The sequence below is a fragment of the Neopelma chrysocephalum genome, unplaced genomic scaffold (assembly GCF_003984885.1).
Source record: "Neopelma chrysocephalum unplaced genomic scaffold, ASM398488v2 Primary Assembly neopelma1_141, whole genome shotgun sequence".
NCBI classification, from domain to species: Eukaryota; Metazoa; Chordata; class Aves; order Passeriformes; family Pipridae; genus Neopelma; species Neopelma chrysocephalum.
In genome coordinates this window covers 2,386,399-2,407,373 of record NW_020897803.1, presented here as the reverse complement: position 1 = coordinate 2,407,373, position 20,975 = coordinate 2,386,399, and the positions used below count along the sequence as shown (strand labels likewise).

The 20,975-nt window shown below is 38.2% G+C and overlaps 1 protein-coding gene across 2 annotated transcripts in view; it reads right to left on the bottom strand.

Annotated features, from left to right (window-relative positions):
* The window catches only part of EPHA3 (EPH receptor A3), a 206,343-nt gene that overhangs the window by 174,749 nt on the left and 10,619 nt on the right, over positions 1–20,975 (bottom strand). For both annotated transcript variants that reach the window (XM_027699756.1, XM_027699755.1), the window contains exon 2: positions 15,264–15,328. In XM_027699756.1, coding sequence (XP_027555557.1) covers positions 15,264–15,328 — 65 coding nt within the window. The remainder of the gene's footprint in view (positions 1–15,263; positions 15,329–20,975) is intronic.

Below are 20,975 nucleotides of genomic sequence, written 5' to 3'. Positions count from 1 at the left end.
AGCAAGGTCAGAATATTCAGCTCTTCATATTAATAAAAAAGTAGTAAGTAGAGTAATAAGGAATAACCTTTAGTTTTAGAGCAAAAAGAAAGCATTTAAATTCTGGAAAGCAGCTATCACGTTGCATGTTGTCAATACATTGCAGTACAAGATCAATGACTATCAAATTCATTTCATATTCACTTTTGTACCATAAATCATAAAGAACTTGATATCAACACAATGATCTCGTCTACAGCCCTCATTTGAATTAAACTGAATTCTTTTAATACTTACTGCTTTCTTTAGGAATGGCAAGTCTTTGGTTTGTAGTTGGTTTTTTTTTTTTAATTTCCAGTAAAATAAAAGTCTCATTTCCATGACTTGACAGTGCTTCCCTCAGTTGACATACATTGCATTTGGCTACTCTATATGCTAGCACACTGCTTAGCAACAGAAGTTCTGGTTCAATAAATATAAGTTTATTTTAGAAGATTCTCCTAAAATTAAATTTTTAAAAAAATACCAACTTGTTCGCTAAATGAAAAGACAAGATTGTTATGTCTGATTTCAATGATAAAAAACCCTTGAACTGTCAAGACCTAATTCAGCTCACAGACAACAACTATGTACTGTAAGGCTATGAAATTTGTTTATACACAGAAAAGGCTAAATACAATATTAAGTGTATGTAATTTTGCAGAGTTTTTTTGTTTTTCAACTTCTTTTTCAGGCAAGAGTCAGTGTGTCCATGGCTATAAAGCCACCTGCATTTGTGTGACCTTCACAGGAAAAAAAGACCACACAGAGTTTCTACTGTGTCCATAAAATTGCAGGCAAAGAACTATTAGAAATTTGCTTTATACTGTAATATCTTTGACCAAGATTCTGTATTCATTCTACTCATTTAGGTATCTGATGAACTGGGGAAAAAGAGACTTAAAAAAAAAAAAGAGAAAGAAAAGGAAAAAAAAGAAAGAATTTCCAGCAGCAAAAAGTGTCTTGGAATAGCAGAGAGTTCTCATAGCTGTTGGTTCTTTATTTACTGTCTTCATTGACCAACAGAGACACAACAGACTTGAAGATACAGAGCAATGTCAACTGGTTTAAATCCACGGGTAAACTTTCAAAACAGGCAAAAAAATTCAATCTGTAAACCATGCGTGTTTCTTTCTTAGTTTACAGCTTATTCATACATAGTTATGGATTTTAAAGATTGTGTCCTTCATTCTTCTTTTTTCTCCTTCCTGAATTTCTTCTCTTTGGCTCTTCTCTTTAGTTCCATCTCCTTTTGCACAACATTTGTTGTAGATGCCTGTTATATTGTTATCTCCTGTTTTCCCCAATATCCCTGATCCTCTCAGTGCACAAAATGCCAAATGTCACCAAAAAAAGCCAATACTAAACCATTCCCAGTGTCAGCACAGTATCATCTTTCTTGCATTATTCTTGTTTTACACATTTTTAGAGATTTGTGGACATTGAAACAATTCTTTAACCTAATTTTAGGTTTATGCAAACTTCACATTAATTAAATTATTCTGGGTTATGTCTAAGATTCTTCACTTTTTTTTGTTTTTTATTTGTCCATTCCCTCTCAGATAATACAATGTCTTTATAATTTATTTTGACCTTTTGGCATTCTTACTTTATTATCATTTTAATAATGCCATTAGCCATTCTATAACCTTTCCAGTTGCCTAGTATTCTCTATACATTGCTCACACCAGCCACCAGTGATTACTAATTGCACTTCTGTATTCATTCTGTCTTCACAACAAAGGCATTTATAGCCATGTTGAACCAATGATTCCTCCTCAGACACTCACTTAACCTCTGTCCTTTCCAGCCATGACTTTCTCCCACTCAATGTCTGGCACAAAATGTGGTGCCAAAATGTAACAGTTTATATTCATTTTGGTTCATCACACTTACAAAACACTATTCACATTTAGGATGACAGAGGTAGGAAAAGAAACCTCACAACCCCCCTACATTAAGTAGTCTCTTTGTTATGTTCAGTGCAGGGGCATTACTTATATGAAGTCATGTTTTGCTCTTAGTTACATTGTAAATTCAACACAATTCCTATAACTAACATGGGTTCACAGGCAGGTTAACAACTTCAACACACTCTGCACCCAAGAGTTCTGTCCAGCCTTCAGTTTGCCCAGAGTTAGACTCGCTGGAATAAAAGGGATTTTGACTCTGGTTAAGAATTAAGTTTAGGAAATTTATCAGGATGCCTTCCAGGCATCCTTTACATTATTCTTCTTCTGTTTGTCTACATAAACCTTTTCAACTGCTGCACATTGTTAAAAGCATTCAGTAACTATGGCAGCTGTGGTCTGGGTTCTGAGAGACCACCTAACATGGCCCTGTCACCTGGCATATGTAAGACAAAAGGGTTTGCATCATGTATATATTAAGAAGCAGTTGGTTACTTCCCATCCTCACCTCCAATGTTTTACTCCTGGATCCCTGTCTTCAATATCTTTAATAGCAGATATTGCACAAGTTGATGCTTTTGCATAATTTTCAAATACTCTTAATACTCAATGCAATTCTTTACCAGGCTGCAGAATCACATTTCAGTGGAAAACACAGCGAGTATGAACATACCTAACGTGCTTCTTTCAAACACAGAATCACATGCTTGAGATTTTCTAAAGGACTCAAATAGCTAGAAATACAAACATTGGCTTTCAAACATAAATATATATTTCTAAGGCTTTTTTTCCCCTTAATTCTATTGATGTATTAGGGCTTTATGCAGTAAAACAGAGATGTACATCCTCTGTGGGGTCATACTGAGTAAGTTTGAGACCTGTGGTTGAGTCCTGGCTCCCTCCAGTTAAATGTGGCTGAAATCAGAAAGTCTGCAGAAGTTACTAGGGATGGCCAAAAAAACCTCAGGATTTATATCAGGATTATTTAAACCTATTTCCCTAATGGAACAAGTTAAACATGGCAGGATTCAATTCTAATATTGTAACTGTGTAAATGGACATTTTTTCTTTAAATTATAATAATGTTTTTCATATATCCTGCAAACTCCTCCCATACAGTTGGTAGAATCTTGCTGTAGGTAACAAGAGGAAACAACTGCACCAAAGCACTCACTGGCAAGAAACACAAACAGGAAAACCAGTCTGTTCTTCCTACAGTGGTGAAAAAGGGAAATTCAGCAGTAAAAGGTAAGCTGAATGGAATGCTTGCAGTTTTGTTTTTCTCTTCTCCTCCCTTTTTTCGGTTTTATAAACACATTTTTATTTAAAAAGCAGGAAAAAAAACCCCAAACCCAGAAATTATAAGCAGATTGTTTCTTGTCCATTTCCTAGGTCTTTCCTGGATGAGTACCCTTTGCTGAATTTGAACAGAAAAACAAAAGAAAAAACTTGAAAGGTTTTAATTAAAAGTCTCTGTTTTACTGCAGAATGCAAAAGGAAGATTTGAATGCATATCTTTAAAATCAGTTTTTCTAAGCCAGGCATAGCCAGAGAAATAAAGCAGTGCTCTAGTTACTAAATGAACCTGATTCCTAAATAAAACACATTGCAAGTGGCCACGCCAAAACCTGTTTACATTTGGTCACAGCACTGCCTTTAACTCAACTACTAAACCAGGTTAAACAAACCTACATCACATTTGACCGGTGTTTGTAAATACCTCTAACATGCACCACTTCAAATGCATATGGTTTAAAAAAGGTCTCTTCCAAACATGTCAGAAACAATTAAATATACATTTTATATTTAACATAAAATGGGATGGCAGACATAATCCAGTACATCAGTCCCTACAGGAGTCCAAGGGCATACCTTTAGTTCAGAAACTTCCTTGCTCCACTGTTGAATTCTCTTTGCTTTTAAAAGGACGTAAGCACAGATAATTATATGCTTAATGCGAATTATATACTTAATAATAGATTAGATTACTCTTTTACACCTTCTATATGGAGACCTGCCATTCTTCATGTTAAAACACAACTCTGAGTCAAGTAAAACTTTACTTTCTTTGCTCTGTCTTCAAAGTCACTGCACTTATTTAACACAAATTGCAGACCTTTCACTTTGTGTCTCTTATTAATAGCAGTTTAACCTAATAAATTAGCTCCATGAGCTTAATGCTGCCCTCCACCTTCTAAATCAAGACATTGCACTAGTGCAGTCACATGCAACAACTGAATTTTCAAAATGCAGCATGTTACTTCCCTAAAATCCTAAGAACACCATCATTCAACATTTACTATTTGCAAAATGTTCTCTATTCTCTCAGTTTCTGCTCACAACAGTTTCTTTATCAACACTTTAAAATAAACATCCAAAATTTTTCAGGAAGTCAGAGGTGGAGCAGCCCAAAATTCACCCTCCACAGGTGAATACAGGTGCTACAGCCCAAGACAGACAATGCATGGCTTTCTCTTAAAACACTACAGAAATTAAACATTTGGCAGTGCTGATGTTCAGTAAAGGGTTTGTTCCCAGATTGGTAACTGTTGCCTGCCCATCCAATCCCATCCTCTGTGCTCCAAAACCTCTCTTGAGTCACATGTGTACTCTGCCTTCAGTTAGTTCCAAGTCTACAAGAGAGCAACAATTTAGGAGTCCTCTGGTTCTGGCATATCAGTCACATAGCAGAGGGAAAGTTTCCACCTGAGCTGCACGTTTATTTTGTGCATTACTTCACCACCCCTGCCTGTCCTTCATCCACATGGTACTTTTCTACTGCTCTGATTAACGTTCACCCTCTGGATGTTTTCATTGTAAGAAGATGTTCTAATCTGAAAACCATTTACTTCTGAATACACACTGCTGAATTACAGTGCCGTCAGGAGAAGTGCAGCTCAGCTTCTCCTCTAAACATTTCTTCAGGCTAAAACACTTCCTTGTAAATGCTCTGCACTTCAAACATTTATTACCAGGTTTCGGAGTAAAATTAAATTACCATCATGGATACATTATGTTGATTAATCAAGTGTCACAAAAATATTAGTGAAAGTTAAACAGGTAACACAAGGATACCAGGGAACATAAACCCTCAAGTTCCAGTAGTGATGTTTGCTTTGCCAGGTTACACATCCCATAAGTTTGATGGAATGCATTGCACATTATGTATCAAACTACACAGTCAGGAAGAAAATTAACTTCTGAGGCCCTGGTGGGGACTTTAATTTTTCATTAACATTAAGTGAACAGTGGAAAAGTGAGAATCCTATTTGCTTGAACTTCTAGTGTTTACAGAGGTTCATGAAGACAGAGTTTTGAACAGGTGACAGCCACAAATGTCACTGAATCAGTCTCTGAAATATGAATAAAGGAATATTTATTTCCCTTTAACTCCAGGGAAGCCAGGAGTTAACCCAAGCTCTCTCCCTCTCAAAGAAGCCAAAGGGTCCTGTCTTTTCTCTGGAACATGAAGGTTGTTGTGGCATCTTTATTCCCTACTGTCACATGGGAAAGAAGCTCCAAGTCTTCCAGATGGAAGGCAGCAGAAATAGCTTCATAAGCAATTTAAATCCAGGTTGCTTTCTGTAGATTTTCATCTTGATTCTGTACTCGCCCTCACACCTGACATCTCTCCACATAGACTTGAATGTTAAATGTCATTATACCCAGAGTTCTCACCTTCAGTTCAGCTGCCATTATTTCCATAGCTCTCTTTTTTTGTGTCCTATTCGCCCACAGGAAACATGTTTGATTTTTTTAACCAACAAAATCCCCACAAACAAGCAAAAACCCCAAACAAAACCAAAAACACAAACAACTAAACAAACTCCAAAACACTCAATTTCAAAAAGCACTCCTGTTACTGAATCTTAAACAAATAAAGTCTCTCCTCTAAGCAGAAAATACAAGCTTAAGTTTTTTTGCTATAATGGAAGACGCTCTTAAGATTGGAAAAGGCCTTGAAAACATTTAGATTTTGGACAAACATGTCTCCTGTTACAAAAGCTTCTGGATCACAAACTAGTACAGGGCCAGACTTCTCATTTTTAGGAGAAATAAGTCATACTATGCTGTTAGCAACTCTTCAAGAAAACTCAACCCCTTCAGAATCCATTTAGCTTGTAGTTGTTAATTCCTGAGTTGTAAAAGGAATGTAAAATAAATTAGTGTTGCTTGTGAACTGTTTCTAGACTGAAACAATAGATCAGTTACACAGATAAAACTTTCTTCATCCCATTCTTGGATTTTTTCCTGCCATCCTAGTAGAGGTTTTCCACATTAACCTTCGTGTTAAGGAAGTCAGTATGGCATCAGACCTAATAATATTGCTCAGTACCAAGACAGTCAGAGCACAAATACATATGATGCAAAGATACAAGGTTTGCTCAGTCTTGTAAAGAGAAAAAGCTAAGGAATGATCTCATTACAGACTGCAACAACTTGAAAGGGAGTTAACACAAACCCCTCTCAGTAACAGATGGTGTAAGAAGAGAAAATAGCCACAAACTATGTCTTGAGAGATTCAGGCAGATTTCTATCCACCAGAAGCCTGTGAGGCACTGACACAGGCTGCCTTGGAGGGGCTGAGGTATCTCCATCCTCAGAGGTTTCCCAGACTCTGACATCCAAAACCATAGCTGTTGAGCTGGCAGAACCTTAACAATGGTCCTGCCCCGAGCAGGAGGTGGGGTGGAGTAGATGACCTCCTGGCAACTCTTCTAAACACCTTATTAATATTTCTCTGATTGTATCTCTGAAACTAAGATATGTTTCAGGACCAAATTTTAATAAAGATTCCAAGTGAAAAGTAGGTTCTGCTGCAGCCTGGTTCATAGCCAACACTAACAGTGTCACCTTCTCCCGTCAGTCATAACTTTTGGGTGAATTAACTTGAAACAGGTTAATTCAATACAATGTTTTTGTTGAAATCAATGAAGTCTAAAGAGGCACTAATTAAAGGATTAGTGGTCAAAATCTACCTGTAACATTCCAAGATAAACAATCCATATAGGCTATTAATTCTTACCTTTGCCTAGCTTTTCTTTTCAGAAAGCACAGCATATAAACGTTGACATCCAATTTAGGAACTAAGTTTCAGCTACTGTAAACAGAAACTTTCCTGTAGATTTAAAAGATTCACTTTGGGGTTAGGCTTTTATTTGGTTTAAAAACAAGACCATAGAGCAATTCCAGTTTTTTCCCTGGAGTCTAACTAAAATCAATTGTCAGGCTCTTGAGGAAGGATGGTGTTGACTGCCCCTACTTGTCTTATGCAACAAGGCACAAACCACATTGCAGCACAGCACTCATCCATTTGTACTCGTGCTAACAGACAACCAGCAATCAGTCTGCATGTCTTAATTACCCTTTGGGGCCTCTGCAAACCCAACAGCTGGAAATAAAGTTCCAGCCTGAGACACACATCGAGGAATAGCAGTTAGGCAGGAAAAACTAATCCACAGATGCAAGGGCCAAATGTCACAGAGTAAAACTCTGAGATTTCATCACCATATTATGTAGAAGATAGTATCTACACGCAGTGCAGAGAGCCCTTAACCCCAGCATATCCTTCACAGAGCTCAACCACTGATTAAAAGCAGAGCACGAACACGAGACACGTATTTCACCATAACACCTTCTGCTCCAAACCAAACCAAGGACACCAAGAACAGAAATCCTGGCCGCTTGCTACGGTCTGGGGGTGCACGTACCCCCCCAGGGACCCACAGCAGCTGCCTGGAAGGTCGTGGTAAGTCTATCCGTGCGGGAGCCGGGCGGTGCGGGACAGCGGGGACGTGCGGGACACCGAAGGAACATCGCCACCTACCGAGCTTTATCCGCAACGCTGTCCTAAACACCCCACCGAGCTTATAACCCTCCCGGCAAGCGAGGGCTCCCAGCAGGATGGGAGGGGAGCAGCGAGGTGGGTGATGCCCCCCCCGGCACTCTCCTCCTCCAACGCGGCTCCCGGGCTGTGCCCGCTCCGCCCCGACGGGGCACCCGCCGGGTGTTTTGGGGCGACCCCTCGGCTGGGGATGCCCCGAGCTCCCGGAGAGGGGTCCCGATGAGGAAAAGGGATCCCGGAGCAGTGGGAGCGAGGAAGGCGCTTTCTCTGTGCCCCCCGACACCCGCGGAGCGCAGGACGCTTCTCCCCGCTCCTGCCGCCCGTCCCGCTCCTCGCGTTCTCCGAAGCCGAACAGGAGGGCTCGCAAATCGCTCCCGAGAAGTTAAAGCGTGCGAAAATTAGGAAATTAATTAACACGGTCCTCAGGCTGTTTTCACAAACAACTCAGACTGGGGGAGGGAGGAAATAAAGCGACATGTGCGTCCCCTGCCTTGGACCATCCTCCGTCTCGCTGTTTTAGCAAAAGCCATCAGTGCACTGACGCCTTTTAAAAGCACAATTTTACATCGTAGAAAATACTCTTCTGCACGGACAATCATTTCACACTGAACATATTGGATATATTTCCTTTCTTTTTTTCCCCCCCCACAGATATCTAGACTGAACTACCCATCAAAACAATTTAGACCATAAATATAATGCACAACCCACAGCAAAGCTACCAGGAGAAAACATTTATGTGCATTTTTTTAAGTGGAGATTGCAGTTACTCTTCTTGTGGGCTTGATGTTATCAAAACAGTCTTAAAATCGACTGTAGTGTGCCCCTATGATAAATAATGTTGGATTTCATGACAGCTATTGTATTTACTTTGTTCTGTTCTGGTTTATTCAAAAAAATTCAGCACAAAAGAATAAAAATATGAAGTAAGCGTTTCTTTACAGAAGGAAAAATACCTCATGGCAATGAGGCCATTTGAGAGAACTTCTCACAAATGGCCTGTCTTTATGCTGACAGAAATAAAATTCTGCCCATGAGGAGAATGGTGTCATTTTTAAGCTGTGAAAGTTAAAAAGGAAAATTGGAAGCTGAAGTATCTGCACTTCCAACTTTAAATAAGATCTTTATTTAACTCTTGGAATAGAAGCCAAAACTTGCTCTCTCTTTTTCTCTTTTTTTAATTTTTTTTTTTTTTTGAAACCACAGCAAACTGATATCCAACCTTCAGCAACACTATTACCAGTAAATAAAAGGACTGATGAGGCTAATAAAATATGGGGAGGCTGTCTGCATTTCTCATTATAAAATATGGTGGAAGGACATTGCCCTTATTGTACTCTTTTTTTGTTTGTTTGTTTTTCCAATTGTTTTTTAATTAGAAATCTCATAATTTGAAGTAACAGTAAAAATCATCACTGAATAGAAACTAACACAGTTTTTACTTTAGATGAAGTTAAAAGTTGTTTTAAAAGTGTATCAAAACAGTTCTGTTATGATCACATTGATTTTTTAACTGAATGCAATACAGACTTCAATTATCAAAAGAACACGTCTTAAGAATATGACATTTAAAAAAGACATTTCTTTCTGGTAACAATTCCTCACAAGACCCGGCATACACAAAATTCTGAAGTAATATGCATAATCTTTTTATCTCATAGCTTGAAGTAATGCTTATCAGAAAGAAGGGGGAAAAGCACAGTACAAATAAATTTCTTTGTTCAGATTTTGTATAAAAGCAGCACCCACTGATTGAAGAAACCACCACTGCATTCTGATTCAAGGCTCTGAGTGTGAATGAAGAGATTTTAGTTCAAAAATTAGACAGATTTTTAAATGTCTCTCTCCAAAGCAAAATCAGTAATACATTCAAATAGTTTCATTATAGTAGGAAGAAAACAAAAAGTAAAAAAAAATGAGAAACAGCACGTGCTTGATTACAGAAAACTGAAGGTGAAGGGGCAAAACTTAAGAAAGCTTTAGTAAAAGTGCTCTTTTTTTGACATCATCCATTTTGTTATTTTGAAAAAAAGGAGAAGAAAGTGAAACAAAAATACTTTCTGTGCGCCTCAAAAGCATGTACTGTAGTGAATAAAAAAGAATATATTAACAAAAAAATTTACTTTCCCAATCAGCCACTCAGTATAAGACGAAACAAAGTCTGTGATTCACAAAACCAGAATCCCAAGTGGTTCATTTGACTTTCCATCGTCAAAATAGTCTGTGCTTGCGTTTCAGACCTGATACACAAGTCGTGAAAGGCAGGGCGACAGTAGAAAACACATGAAGTTAAGGAGACCAGAGCTCAGGCAAAACATAGATAAATCTTGATTTTAACAGAACACATTGTTTTAAGAAGTACTAAGGAAATTCCACTGCTAATGAATAGGAAAAAGAAAGTGTATAATAGCACATCATGCTTGTTTTCATTTTTAAAGCAAGGGCTTAATTTTATTTTACAAAGATATCTTTCAGTTTCATTCTTTTGGTTCGTGCCAGTCGTTTGATATCATTTGCTTTACTTTGAAACTCATTTTCACAACCACACAGTGATTTCAGTAACACTGCCCACTTTCAATACAGCACCACTTAGAAGCTGACAAGTTTAGTGTCAGCCAAAAAATGAACACAGACTGAGATGTCAGTCAGCATCAAAAGAAAACTAAAATTAGGTGTTACAAAAATTTTTGTATTTGTTGGCCAGTTCTAAGTTTTTTTGACAGCTCAGCTGTCCTAAGATCCTGCAGTGGTGTGAAAATATGAGGCACGTGCAGGGAAGAGAACCTTTGTGTGTGCCCAGAGGGCAAGACTGAAGCAGGACAGTAGGAAACCCATTGGCATTAAGAACCTACCCAAAAAAATACAAAACCTTCCATCATAGGATACAATTAACAGCAAGACACAAAGGTGCAGGAAAACAAACCTCATTATTTCCACCACTCATGGAAATACTTATTAATCTTCCATATGTCTTCTATTCAAACAGAGAAATTTTCCATTCACAGTGGTCCAAGTGACTGATTCTTGAATGTCATTTATTTGAGGGCACCTTAATCAGAGCCAGGATACAACTCTGCACAAGTTTTCCTCTACCTTCATCTAGTCACAAGGGATATCCAAAACCATATTTAAGTCAGACACTGCTGCAGTCACTGTGTCCATGATATCCCACAAAAAAAGACCCAAAAATTTCTACAGTGCCACACATTATCCAACTATTGAAACCAGAACAAATGAAGCCAAGGAGACTGCCAGTATCCTGGGTAGGCAGTAACACAGTCTAATGTGACAAACTACTTTCAGGCTTTTGAAATATAAGAAAGGAGGCATTTTCCTCACTTTCACTTGGATTTTTTTGATTCTAACCCAATTTTGGTTGATGGAAAAACTCTCATTAATCTCAGTCACGGAGGCTCTAGCCTTCTTAGCACTGCACAAACTATTACAGGAGCAGGGAATCTTATCCTTCTCTAATCCTTATGAATCAGTTTCCATTACCAAAATTATCATCATAATCAAATGATTATGAGAGGGACCACTGAGATAAAACAAAGTTATTCACACCAGATGTCAAAGTACTTCAGTGTACAGTCAGCAGCTCAAGTACACCCCCCAAAAGTTTAAGGTACTGAGTATGTCCAGCTCTCAAAGAAATCTGATGTTTCTGAAGAAACTTAGAGATAAAAAACTGTCAAGATCAAAGACAGTATCTTTATTTTCCAATCAGTGTCTTAAATTTTGCCTGCAGTTTACTAACTTTGGTCATGTACTGAACACGTTGTGGTTGGGTATTTTTTTGTTAGGGTTGGTTTTGTTTTGGTTAGGTTATTTTTGACTTGTTTGGTTTCTTTTTTAACAATAATCTATTACATGACAGTAAAAAAACGCCAGAGCATTCTCTTCTCTAGCTACAAACAAAACAAGATAAGCATAATTTCTCTTTTACTTTTCTACTGACTACGTAAAAAAAAGTGCCACAAAATTTCAAGTCCATAAATTTGACTAATAAACATGTAAAGACTGAGTCACAAGTTGGGTGACTGCAGAACGACAGACTGATTATTTGTCACAAATGTATTTTTTTAATGTTACATATTTTATATTACATATTACATTACATCACAGATGTTTTTGAGGTTTTTTCCAAACTTCCCAAAGAACGTGGAGAAGGAGTCAGACACGTCTTTCCTACTAAAAAACGGTACTGAAACCAATACAACTCCTCACATGAATATGCAGAGCAGGATTTAGACTGTACTCTTTCTGCCCTGTATGAATTATCCATCACGTTTCCATTGTACATTATTAAAGTGACTTGCTTTATCCTCCCAGTCCCCCCATCTGTGCTGTAATTTATGGGAATTACGGTTAATGATCATTTGCGTTATGCTTAATCAGCATATCAATAATATGCTCGGCACACACTAAGTAGCTCTTCTTTCTTCCCCCTTTAATGAAACCTATAGAAATGGAGCTGGTATTTGACTGATTGGCATCACAAAAAGGTTGCCTAGGCAGGTGCTGGGGATGGTAGGACAGGATAGAGGCCTTGTGGCTGCTGCCAATCAACAAAACCCACTATTATATTTTTTAATTCTGCTGCCTTGTTATCTAGAGGGGCTGATGCTTTGTACTTAGGGGTTTGAATGAGCTTGACCAGATCAGCGTTACTGAGGCCAAGGCTGTGGCTGTGTGGGATGGTTCAAGGAGAGATCACATTCTTACAGGGTGATATTACTAACCACAGTCTAAAACATCTTATGTGGGATACAGAAACTTTTGAATACAAATGAGCTACAAATCTTAACATGAATATTCAGGAATTTCTGGAAAGCTGTTATTATACATGCCCATGTTGAGGCTGACTTAAAAGAATAAAGAAGAACCCTTGAATGCTGAAAATGACAACCAATCAGTTTGAGTCATTTTGCCAGAAATAAATTAATAGCATGTATTGATAGGATAAAATTATTAACCTAGTAAGAGGTTTAATAAACACTTCAGCTAAATTATTTTTTTAAAATTCTGTCACTCACCAGCCTTGCTATACAGACATTTATGAGAACACTGCTGCATGTTTGAGAGGAACTGGCACAACACCAATATTCTCATTTGTGAGTCACAGCCTCGAGTGCAGCTCTATTAGCTTTACCTTGTAAATCACCACCATGCTATTAGCAATCTTTCAATATGATGTGACATCTTTATTATAATGTTTTTCCACTGAAGTTTAAGTTCATATTTTAGTTAGCTCTGAGACAGACACAGCCATATTTACCAGGTTTAATTAATTGACTATAAATAAAGGGCTGTAGAAAGAAGGCGTCCCTTTCACACAACGTTCAAGTTGTCACCATTTCAGAACAAAATGCCAATTTGGACAGGATAAACATTACTATTTCTATGCTTTACATTTATATTTCAATATGTAAGCTTAAAATTTCACAGTATTTTGAAGACTACAGTTTAGAGACTCAGTTCTCTTACAAAAACAGTGACAGCATATGACCTATCTTAATTTACTTCTAGGCATTTTTAAACTAAGAATTTCCTTAACTTGTAAGAACATCAGTACAATTCCATGATTTACTCTGGCTTCAATATCCATGGATATCACAGTAAACAGGAACAACACGTACAGATACACACAAACAAGTTGTGCTGGATTTACCTGACAAAAGACTTGCAGGAGCTAAAAAAAAATTGCTTTGACAGATCTGGGGGCCCTTTTTGGTGTGGTAATGCAGCACATCTGTTTTTCTTATAGCCCCCAAGATACCCTGCATCATTCCCTACCAACGGCTTTAGGCATCCAAGGCAAGAGAGACACAGCTGCAGGGAGGGGAGCAGCAGATCTGCACAGCTGCAAGGAGTTGAGCAGAGCAGAAGAGTAAAGCAGAGGAGGGGGCATGGCAGCTGGGAGAGAAAAGGGGGAAGAAAGGCTTTGCAAGAAAAAAAAAAAGGAAACAAGAAAATAATACAAGTGAAGACAAAACAAAACAAAAAAACCCTGATGAGCCAGAAATTGCTGGAGAGTTCCTTCTTGGACATCCTGTTTAGAGATGTTTCTTATTGGGAAAAGTCAGCAGGAAAAGCCCCTGGAAAGAAATATGAACTCTCTTCCCACTTCTTCCCCACAAGAATGGAACGATTTTATTCAGAGACACAGAAAAAGGTCCATGTGTAAACTCAAAAAATAAACCAAACCTTCATCTTAAATACTGCTAAACACCTGGATAATACTTAATATCAAGAAGGCACAACCTCAGTATTAACAACTGAATCCCACAAGGCAGAGATGCAAAGGTACTGTTAACACCAATCTCTGTAAAAGCAAAAAGGTGAATTAAGAGATGACCAAAGCAAAAAAAAGCCCAAAATTTGCATGTTCATAACCCTGCAGACAAACCAATGAGCAAATACCTACCAACGCCAACATGGTTGGTTTGTAAAAAGGACAGTTGTTGGATTCTTGACTAGTGACAGTTTTCCCCAAGGATTTAGGAGAGGCAGTACTCTCTAAGAGAGGTTTACTCATTGGGTGGAAGACACAGGCAGACAGAGATGCATGAAAACTCAGAGGAGTTGTCATCCTAAAGGTGGAAAACTAAAATAAGGCTGCCATAGAGGACCTTAAGGGTGGGCACAAGTGACAAAACAGGAGGAGAATGTAGAATGAAAGTAAAGTAGAATGTAGGAAGAGAATAATGGGTTGTTCCTACACACAAATACACACACAGATCCACAGAGACTTGAAGCTGTGGAGTGGCCAGATATCAGCACCACTGGACAGATAAGCACTGATATTAAGTTATAAGTGGGTTTTTTTTAAAAGAGACTGCTGGCAAAAGTTTTGTACGAATGATGGAGTTAGTTCAAAAGCACAAATGTTTTAAGACTCTGTATCTTCAAACAGAATGTCCAGTTTCACGAGCTCTAGATACAAGGTAAACAAAAAAAAGCCCCAAACCAACACTCTAGAACATTATTTAGACATTTCTTTGATAATATTTTAAGTCATAAGTAAAAGTACTTGAACAATTCAGCAACAATTGAGCACAAAAGTTACTAAATTAGTACTTACATCACCCACTTATGTCCACACATTTTTCACCTTCTGCTACTTCTGTCTGAATAAATTACAAATAATACAATGAAGCAGACCCATTATATCTTTTAGAAATACACTTTACAGCGGAGGAAGAAATAGTACCTAAAGAGAGCTTTTTGTTGTTGTTGTTCAAGGCACCTCTTGCTTTCATTTTGCTCCACTAAGAGTGAGCTCTTCCTGGAGTTTACACTGAGTGTGATGTATGTTGTAAAGAGAAGGCACCACAGCTATGTGAGCTATGTATTGCAAGTTTAGAGACTATTTTTGAAGCTCCAAAGAACCAGCATTACTGCACAGTGTCCTCTGAAGAGGAAACAATGGTTAAACAGCACACTGGTCTGTAGCAGCACTTTTCCATTTCACAGTCTGGTGAACTCACCCCATGTGATGGGTAGGAGATCCAGCCCAGCTCCCCTTGAATTGTTTTTGAATCCAGAAGATTAACTACAAAAGAAGATAAAATGAAGAGCAATGAGTTTCCTTTGCCTCTGTCCAGTTAACCTCAGTTACCCAAACCAAGAGACGTGTTTATTTGAGGACCTTGTGAGCATTGATTTGTTCAGGTGGCCTGGCAGTCGGCTACAGAGAAGAAAAAGACAGACAAATGAAAAGGATTGTCTTGTTTATCTTAAAACACAGTATGAACAGCAGACGGGGAACTTCTGAAAACAAAAAAAGTGACAAAAAACAAACAATGGATTGCTGGCTAAATTAATTACAGCAGGGGGTGGGAACTGAACTCTTCTATCAGCTGCACAAACTGCAGCCTTTTCCCCTTGGATGCCTGAAATTTGGGTCAATGCATCTAAACTACATCGGTGAGACCTGAATATTTTAATCATTATTTGATTAAAAGCCTGTATTTGACATACATAATTTTTCTGAGAACACAGGACTAAATAATGAATGCTGATTAAAGTCTTTCCTGCAGTTCTTTCTTCCTTCTGGTCTAATTTGTTCTCGAATTGTCTTGCAGTAGTGTTTTCTAAATGTCATGTGTAACACATCAGATATAAAAGTAATTATTTACAATGTTACAAGTTCAGACAAACCTACTTTTAAAGAGGGCCATCAATTAATCGCTAATCTTGCTCTTATCTCTTCTTTTTTCTTTTTTTTTTTTGAGCTCCGGAACAATTTTCAGGATAAGAAAGATTTTATTTGTAAACAGTCTGACAGACATTTTCCAGTCAATCAAATTACAGTGTGTTTATACCAATTTTAAAATAAAATACATACAAAATAAAATACATACATCCAAATTAAAGGATATTCGTCTTTGTCATTTACTTATTTGTTTTTTACAAGCAGAAAAGTCAGTTCTGTTCCTTATCTTGGCCATATAGCCTCCAAGTTCTTAGTCTCACAGTTCTCTAACTAACCATTTCTTTATCAACATGAAGCAGAACAGGTGAATTGATATAAAGCACTATACAAAAAAAAAACCTTCTATATAAATACAAACCATTCAACTATTAGTACACAACATGAAAGTGCTGTTTGCAGCTGCACCAATCAGTGCTCCTTCAATATTTATTATCTCTGATCTGGGCTTACTTTTGTTGGCTGTGTTCACTCTCCTCCCTTAATTTTTTTTTCCTTCAACATGGAAATTAGTGATAATGAGAAATGAAATAAATCCCAGCTTATGCTAGGGAATTTTAACACCTGAGAACAGTGGATCTGTTAGAGGTGGCCACTGTAGCAGTCTGAGCAGCTTCAGCTTCTATTTGTTAGCCTGAAGGGTTGTCACTGCTGCCAGAACCAGATGGCCTGGACATTGATACTCCAAGAAAATAGAAGAATAGGATACAAAAAAAATAAAAAAGAGGGACATTATCTATGAATCTGCTAAGTTAAGCTATTTATATTATTTCATCATTATCCTTTTAACTGCTGTTTAATTTTGGACATCACTTTAAAAAAAAAAGCTATGAAAGCATTATTTTTACTGTTAATTAGGATGTACAGGAAGAGACACAGTAGGGAAAACAGATGTACAGTATTAGAAATAACATCATGTTACAAACAACCATAAATATACATATTTTCTACTTTTGTGTGCACACATTTTTGTTGTGTACATGTGTATATGCAGTGCTATAATACATGAATGAGCTGCTCTGCCATCTATGTGGGAAGTGTTTCTCCCTGCAGTTATACACACCTTAAAAAAAAAAAAACAAAAAACAGTACTGCGAATTTTTACCTACATCAACATACAAAATAACTTTATTATTCCTACGGAAAGAACACAATCCAGTAATGTATATTTCTTAGCTCTGAATTTATCAATAAATAAGTTCTCAATCACTTACATAAAGAAAAATCAGTCAGTCCTTTATTGAGTGCAAAGGGCCCTAGGCAGACTATTCTGGAGCAAGGTTTGCATCTCCAAAAAGGAAACGCTAATAAAAATTCAAAAGGAAAATTGCACTTCTCGGGTTTGTGAGTACAAATTCCCACAGATTACAGATCTCCTGGGATAAGACAGATATGTTTGTTGTGCCTCTGCAATACAGGGTGGTGAAGCAAGCATGACTTCTGAGGTAAATTACTTAGCAATAAGCTGCTAAGGCAAATCACTCAGGAGTAAACTTAAGTAATATATTTATTCCTTAAGAATGAGCTTCTTGAAAACATGATTGCAGCCACTCTGAAGCTGATGAATTCAGTCCAAATTCATCAGTCACATCTGGAAAAAATGAACAGGCAGCAGGCTCACAACCTGGTGGTAGTTTCCCCCTCTAGACTTGCCAGGCAGTTCCAGCTCACCCTTGAGGTGGAGATGATCAGCATTCAGCACCTCTCTCTCTGTGCCACCTGCACAATGGTCAGCTCCCTTCTATCTCTCAGAGCAGACTAACCAGGTGAGCATGAATTCCTGCAAGAAGCACTCAGAGGAATTACAAAACTTGGAACCACTAGGCAAGCTACTCTTCCACACTCAAAGACGTTTCACTACATTTTAGAAATCCTTAGAAGGATTTCACAAGTTTTCACACTGACTTACAGTAGCTTTTAGTTCAGATGTGTGTACTGTTCTTTATTAATATCTAAAATGTAAAACACATTTCCTTTCAGGTGGTAGCCTGTTGAAAAAAGGTCTTCCTTTCTCTGAAAAAAGCTTCTGTGACACTGATTTTCCTTGTGACTTCAAGGAAGAGTTGCACACCTTGATGGAGAGCAAATAATTAATGCAGAACTTGAGAGCTGCAATAATGCTGGTCCCTAGACAAAAATGATAGGGAGAGGCAACAGTACATTGATTTTGTCATTGTATGTCCTAACATTGCATATTAATATGAAAATTGAAGGGGAAAACAGAAGAAGGAGAAACAGAATAGGAAGGGTTTGCGTACTATGTCCCAAAACCAACGCTAATAATTTGTCTTTCTGTTACTGCTTCCCAGAAGGGAGTGAAGAGGCAGTTTTACAAGTCAGGCCACATGAAAGGGAATCAGGATTTCCAGGCTCTTTCTGAAGTTTATGAGTTTCTCACACAACTCATTTGCTCTCCCCCTTCTACCTCCTTCTCCTGCAAAACTGTGTCTCTCTCAGCTCCTACAGAAATCCCTGAGGTTTATCAGCTGGTTACTAAGGGTAACTCTTACACCAGCTGAACAGTTTTATTGCTACTGATGATACTTTCTGAGAGAATGCCTTGAAAAGGATTACTGGTTATGCTAAGGAGACACAGAGGAGCTCTCAAAAAACAATTTTAAATAAATAAATAAAGTGCTGTCTAACAATCCCAGTGTTCTGCACTGGTTCCCATCTTGTAATTAACTCACTTGAAAACCAGTGGTAATTCTGAGGGAAAATTTACTGGTATTAAAATACTTCAGTGCTATTAAATTTAAGCAATCATGACTTCTGGCTCTGAAAATCAGTGACTTGGTCCTCCTGTAAAACAGTCTTGCTCACCCTACTGTACAATGCAGCTATTTCTGCCAAGTGGCAGCACACAGGCAAAATGCCAATTATGAACATTTCTTCTTAAAAACAAATTTGTTCTCTAAAAAGAGAAGCTCACTCCTGCCTGATTCTTCTGGCCGCGCACAATTGCAAGAGATAGCATTATCAGTTCTCTCAAGGTGGATTTCTGCCTAGGGAGCGTAAAAACCACTCTCCTTCCAACAAGTGGAGGAGGGATGTGGATGCAAAATGCAAAGCTCCCTCATTCTCCTTCTCATGGTATCAAGCAGAAGATGAATGAGGGCTGGGGTGGAATTTGACACACAGGCCCACTCATGCTACCTGAAACTGCTTCCAGACCGAAAACTGAGGCTCACTAACAGCAGGTGTCATCAGGAGTAATGTCAGTGACAGAAAAAGAAGAGTAACACAAGATCCTGAGTTTGAAAGCAGTAGCATTTCCAGAAACACTTGGAGTAACAACTGCTACAATGAACTGAACTCAGTACAAACACCTTCCCCAAAAATAAACAAATAAATGTTGTGCCAGGTAGAACCATGCCCCAAAATCCCCTTCACTGTCTAAGAAATGAGGAGGAAAGCCTGCTAGGAGACATTATCTTGCAACTTGCAATATCTAAAGTACTGTCTACAAAAAACTTCACCACTGGAAAGCATTTCCAAATCACATTCTATACCAAGAAACTGCAGAGCAATAGACAGTGATGTAAGATACACAAAATATTTTTTTCTTCAACTAATTAACATTTCCCATTAGAAGTTAAAAAAACCCCAAGGCACAAGAAACCACCATCATTTCATCTTTTCCTATTTGGCATCAAACTGTCAGTTTAGAAATGCACTAGTCAGTTATTAAGAAAATGCCAACAAATGGGAAAAAATAAATTTGCTGTGCAACCTAAAAAATAAATTTAAAAAAAATGGTGAGTGTCCATAATTGAAACGTGTCATATAATCCTGAACAGCAAAGAAAATACTCTGTGGCAGGAAGTCAGCTAAAGCTTGGTTTTGGGGTGGGACAGAGTGGAGTCAGTGCAAACCCTGATGTACATTTTTGGAATGGTGAATCCTTCCCAGCAAGGGGGACTTACACCTGGATTTTCATCTACCTCTGAGTACAGATCTGAGTCTTCTCAACTTCTCATTCCCCCAGCAGTGGTAGATCACCTTTGTGTCTTTGGATTATTCTGAGGCTGGAAGAAACACCTACAGACAGACAGGCAGGGCTCAGGCCAGGCCAAAGTTGCACCTTGGTGCAACTCTAATTGCCAAAGAGGATCAGCTCTCACACTGATGTTGCTGAAATCATGCTGAAATTTGCTAAGGCTGACCAAGCAATCTTTGGGAAGGGACAACAAATAAAAAGGGTGACCAGCAGTGAAGCCTGGTTTTACGTAGCTCCACTTTGCTGCTTGTCCAATAACAGAAGTCAAGTCTCCTGTGATTTTGTGGTCCTGCCTTTCCACTCAAATGTTTTAGTGAAGATGTTATCACTGCTCAGAAGGAAATGACCTGAGAACAGCAGAGGTGATCCAGGTCCCCATTTATTAACACTGCTTGTACAGCTTTGTCTCCCTCCAGCCTGGGACATCCTAGGAAGCAAAGACTCCTAAAGTCTCCTAAAAACAGCCACTAGAAACTTGTCCAAGTACCCAATCCAGATGCCAACAGTTTGGCCCATTTACCACACAACTCTTTTCCAAATGTGACATTTCTACTACAGCTCAAAGCCAGACTACAGTTCTTTGGAGAGGCACAACACTGCGGGGTCTGCACTTTCAACCCTTCTTGCCTGGGCCATTTTACTGTACAATACAAATATGATTTTGTGCAGAACATTTCAAATTTGACAACTGTCATGTTTAATCTGGGGTTAAATTGCTGACTGAAGAACTCCACCAGGGTAGGAGCAAGAGATGAGCAAACAAGGGAAAACCAAAACTAATTAAAAAACAGGTGCTCCAATACTGAACACAGGAGTCTTCAGAAAAGACTGGATAGTCCAGGTCTCCATTATTTTCATTTAAATGTTCATTAAATAACTGTTTCCAAAGTTAGGAGATTTTGTGACAAATATTATATGAAAAGACAAATGATTAGCAATATATGTCAAGTTAGGCTACAGAATATTGCTTCTATAGAACATACGAGC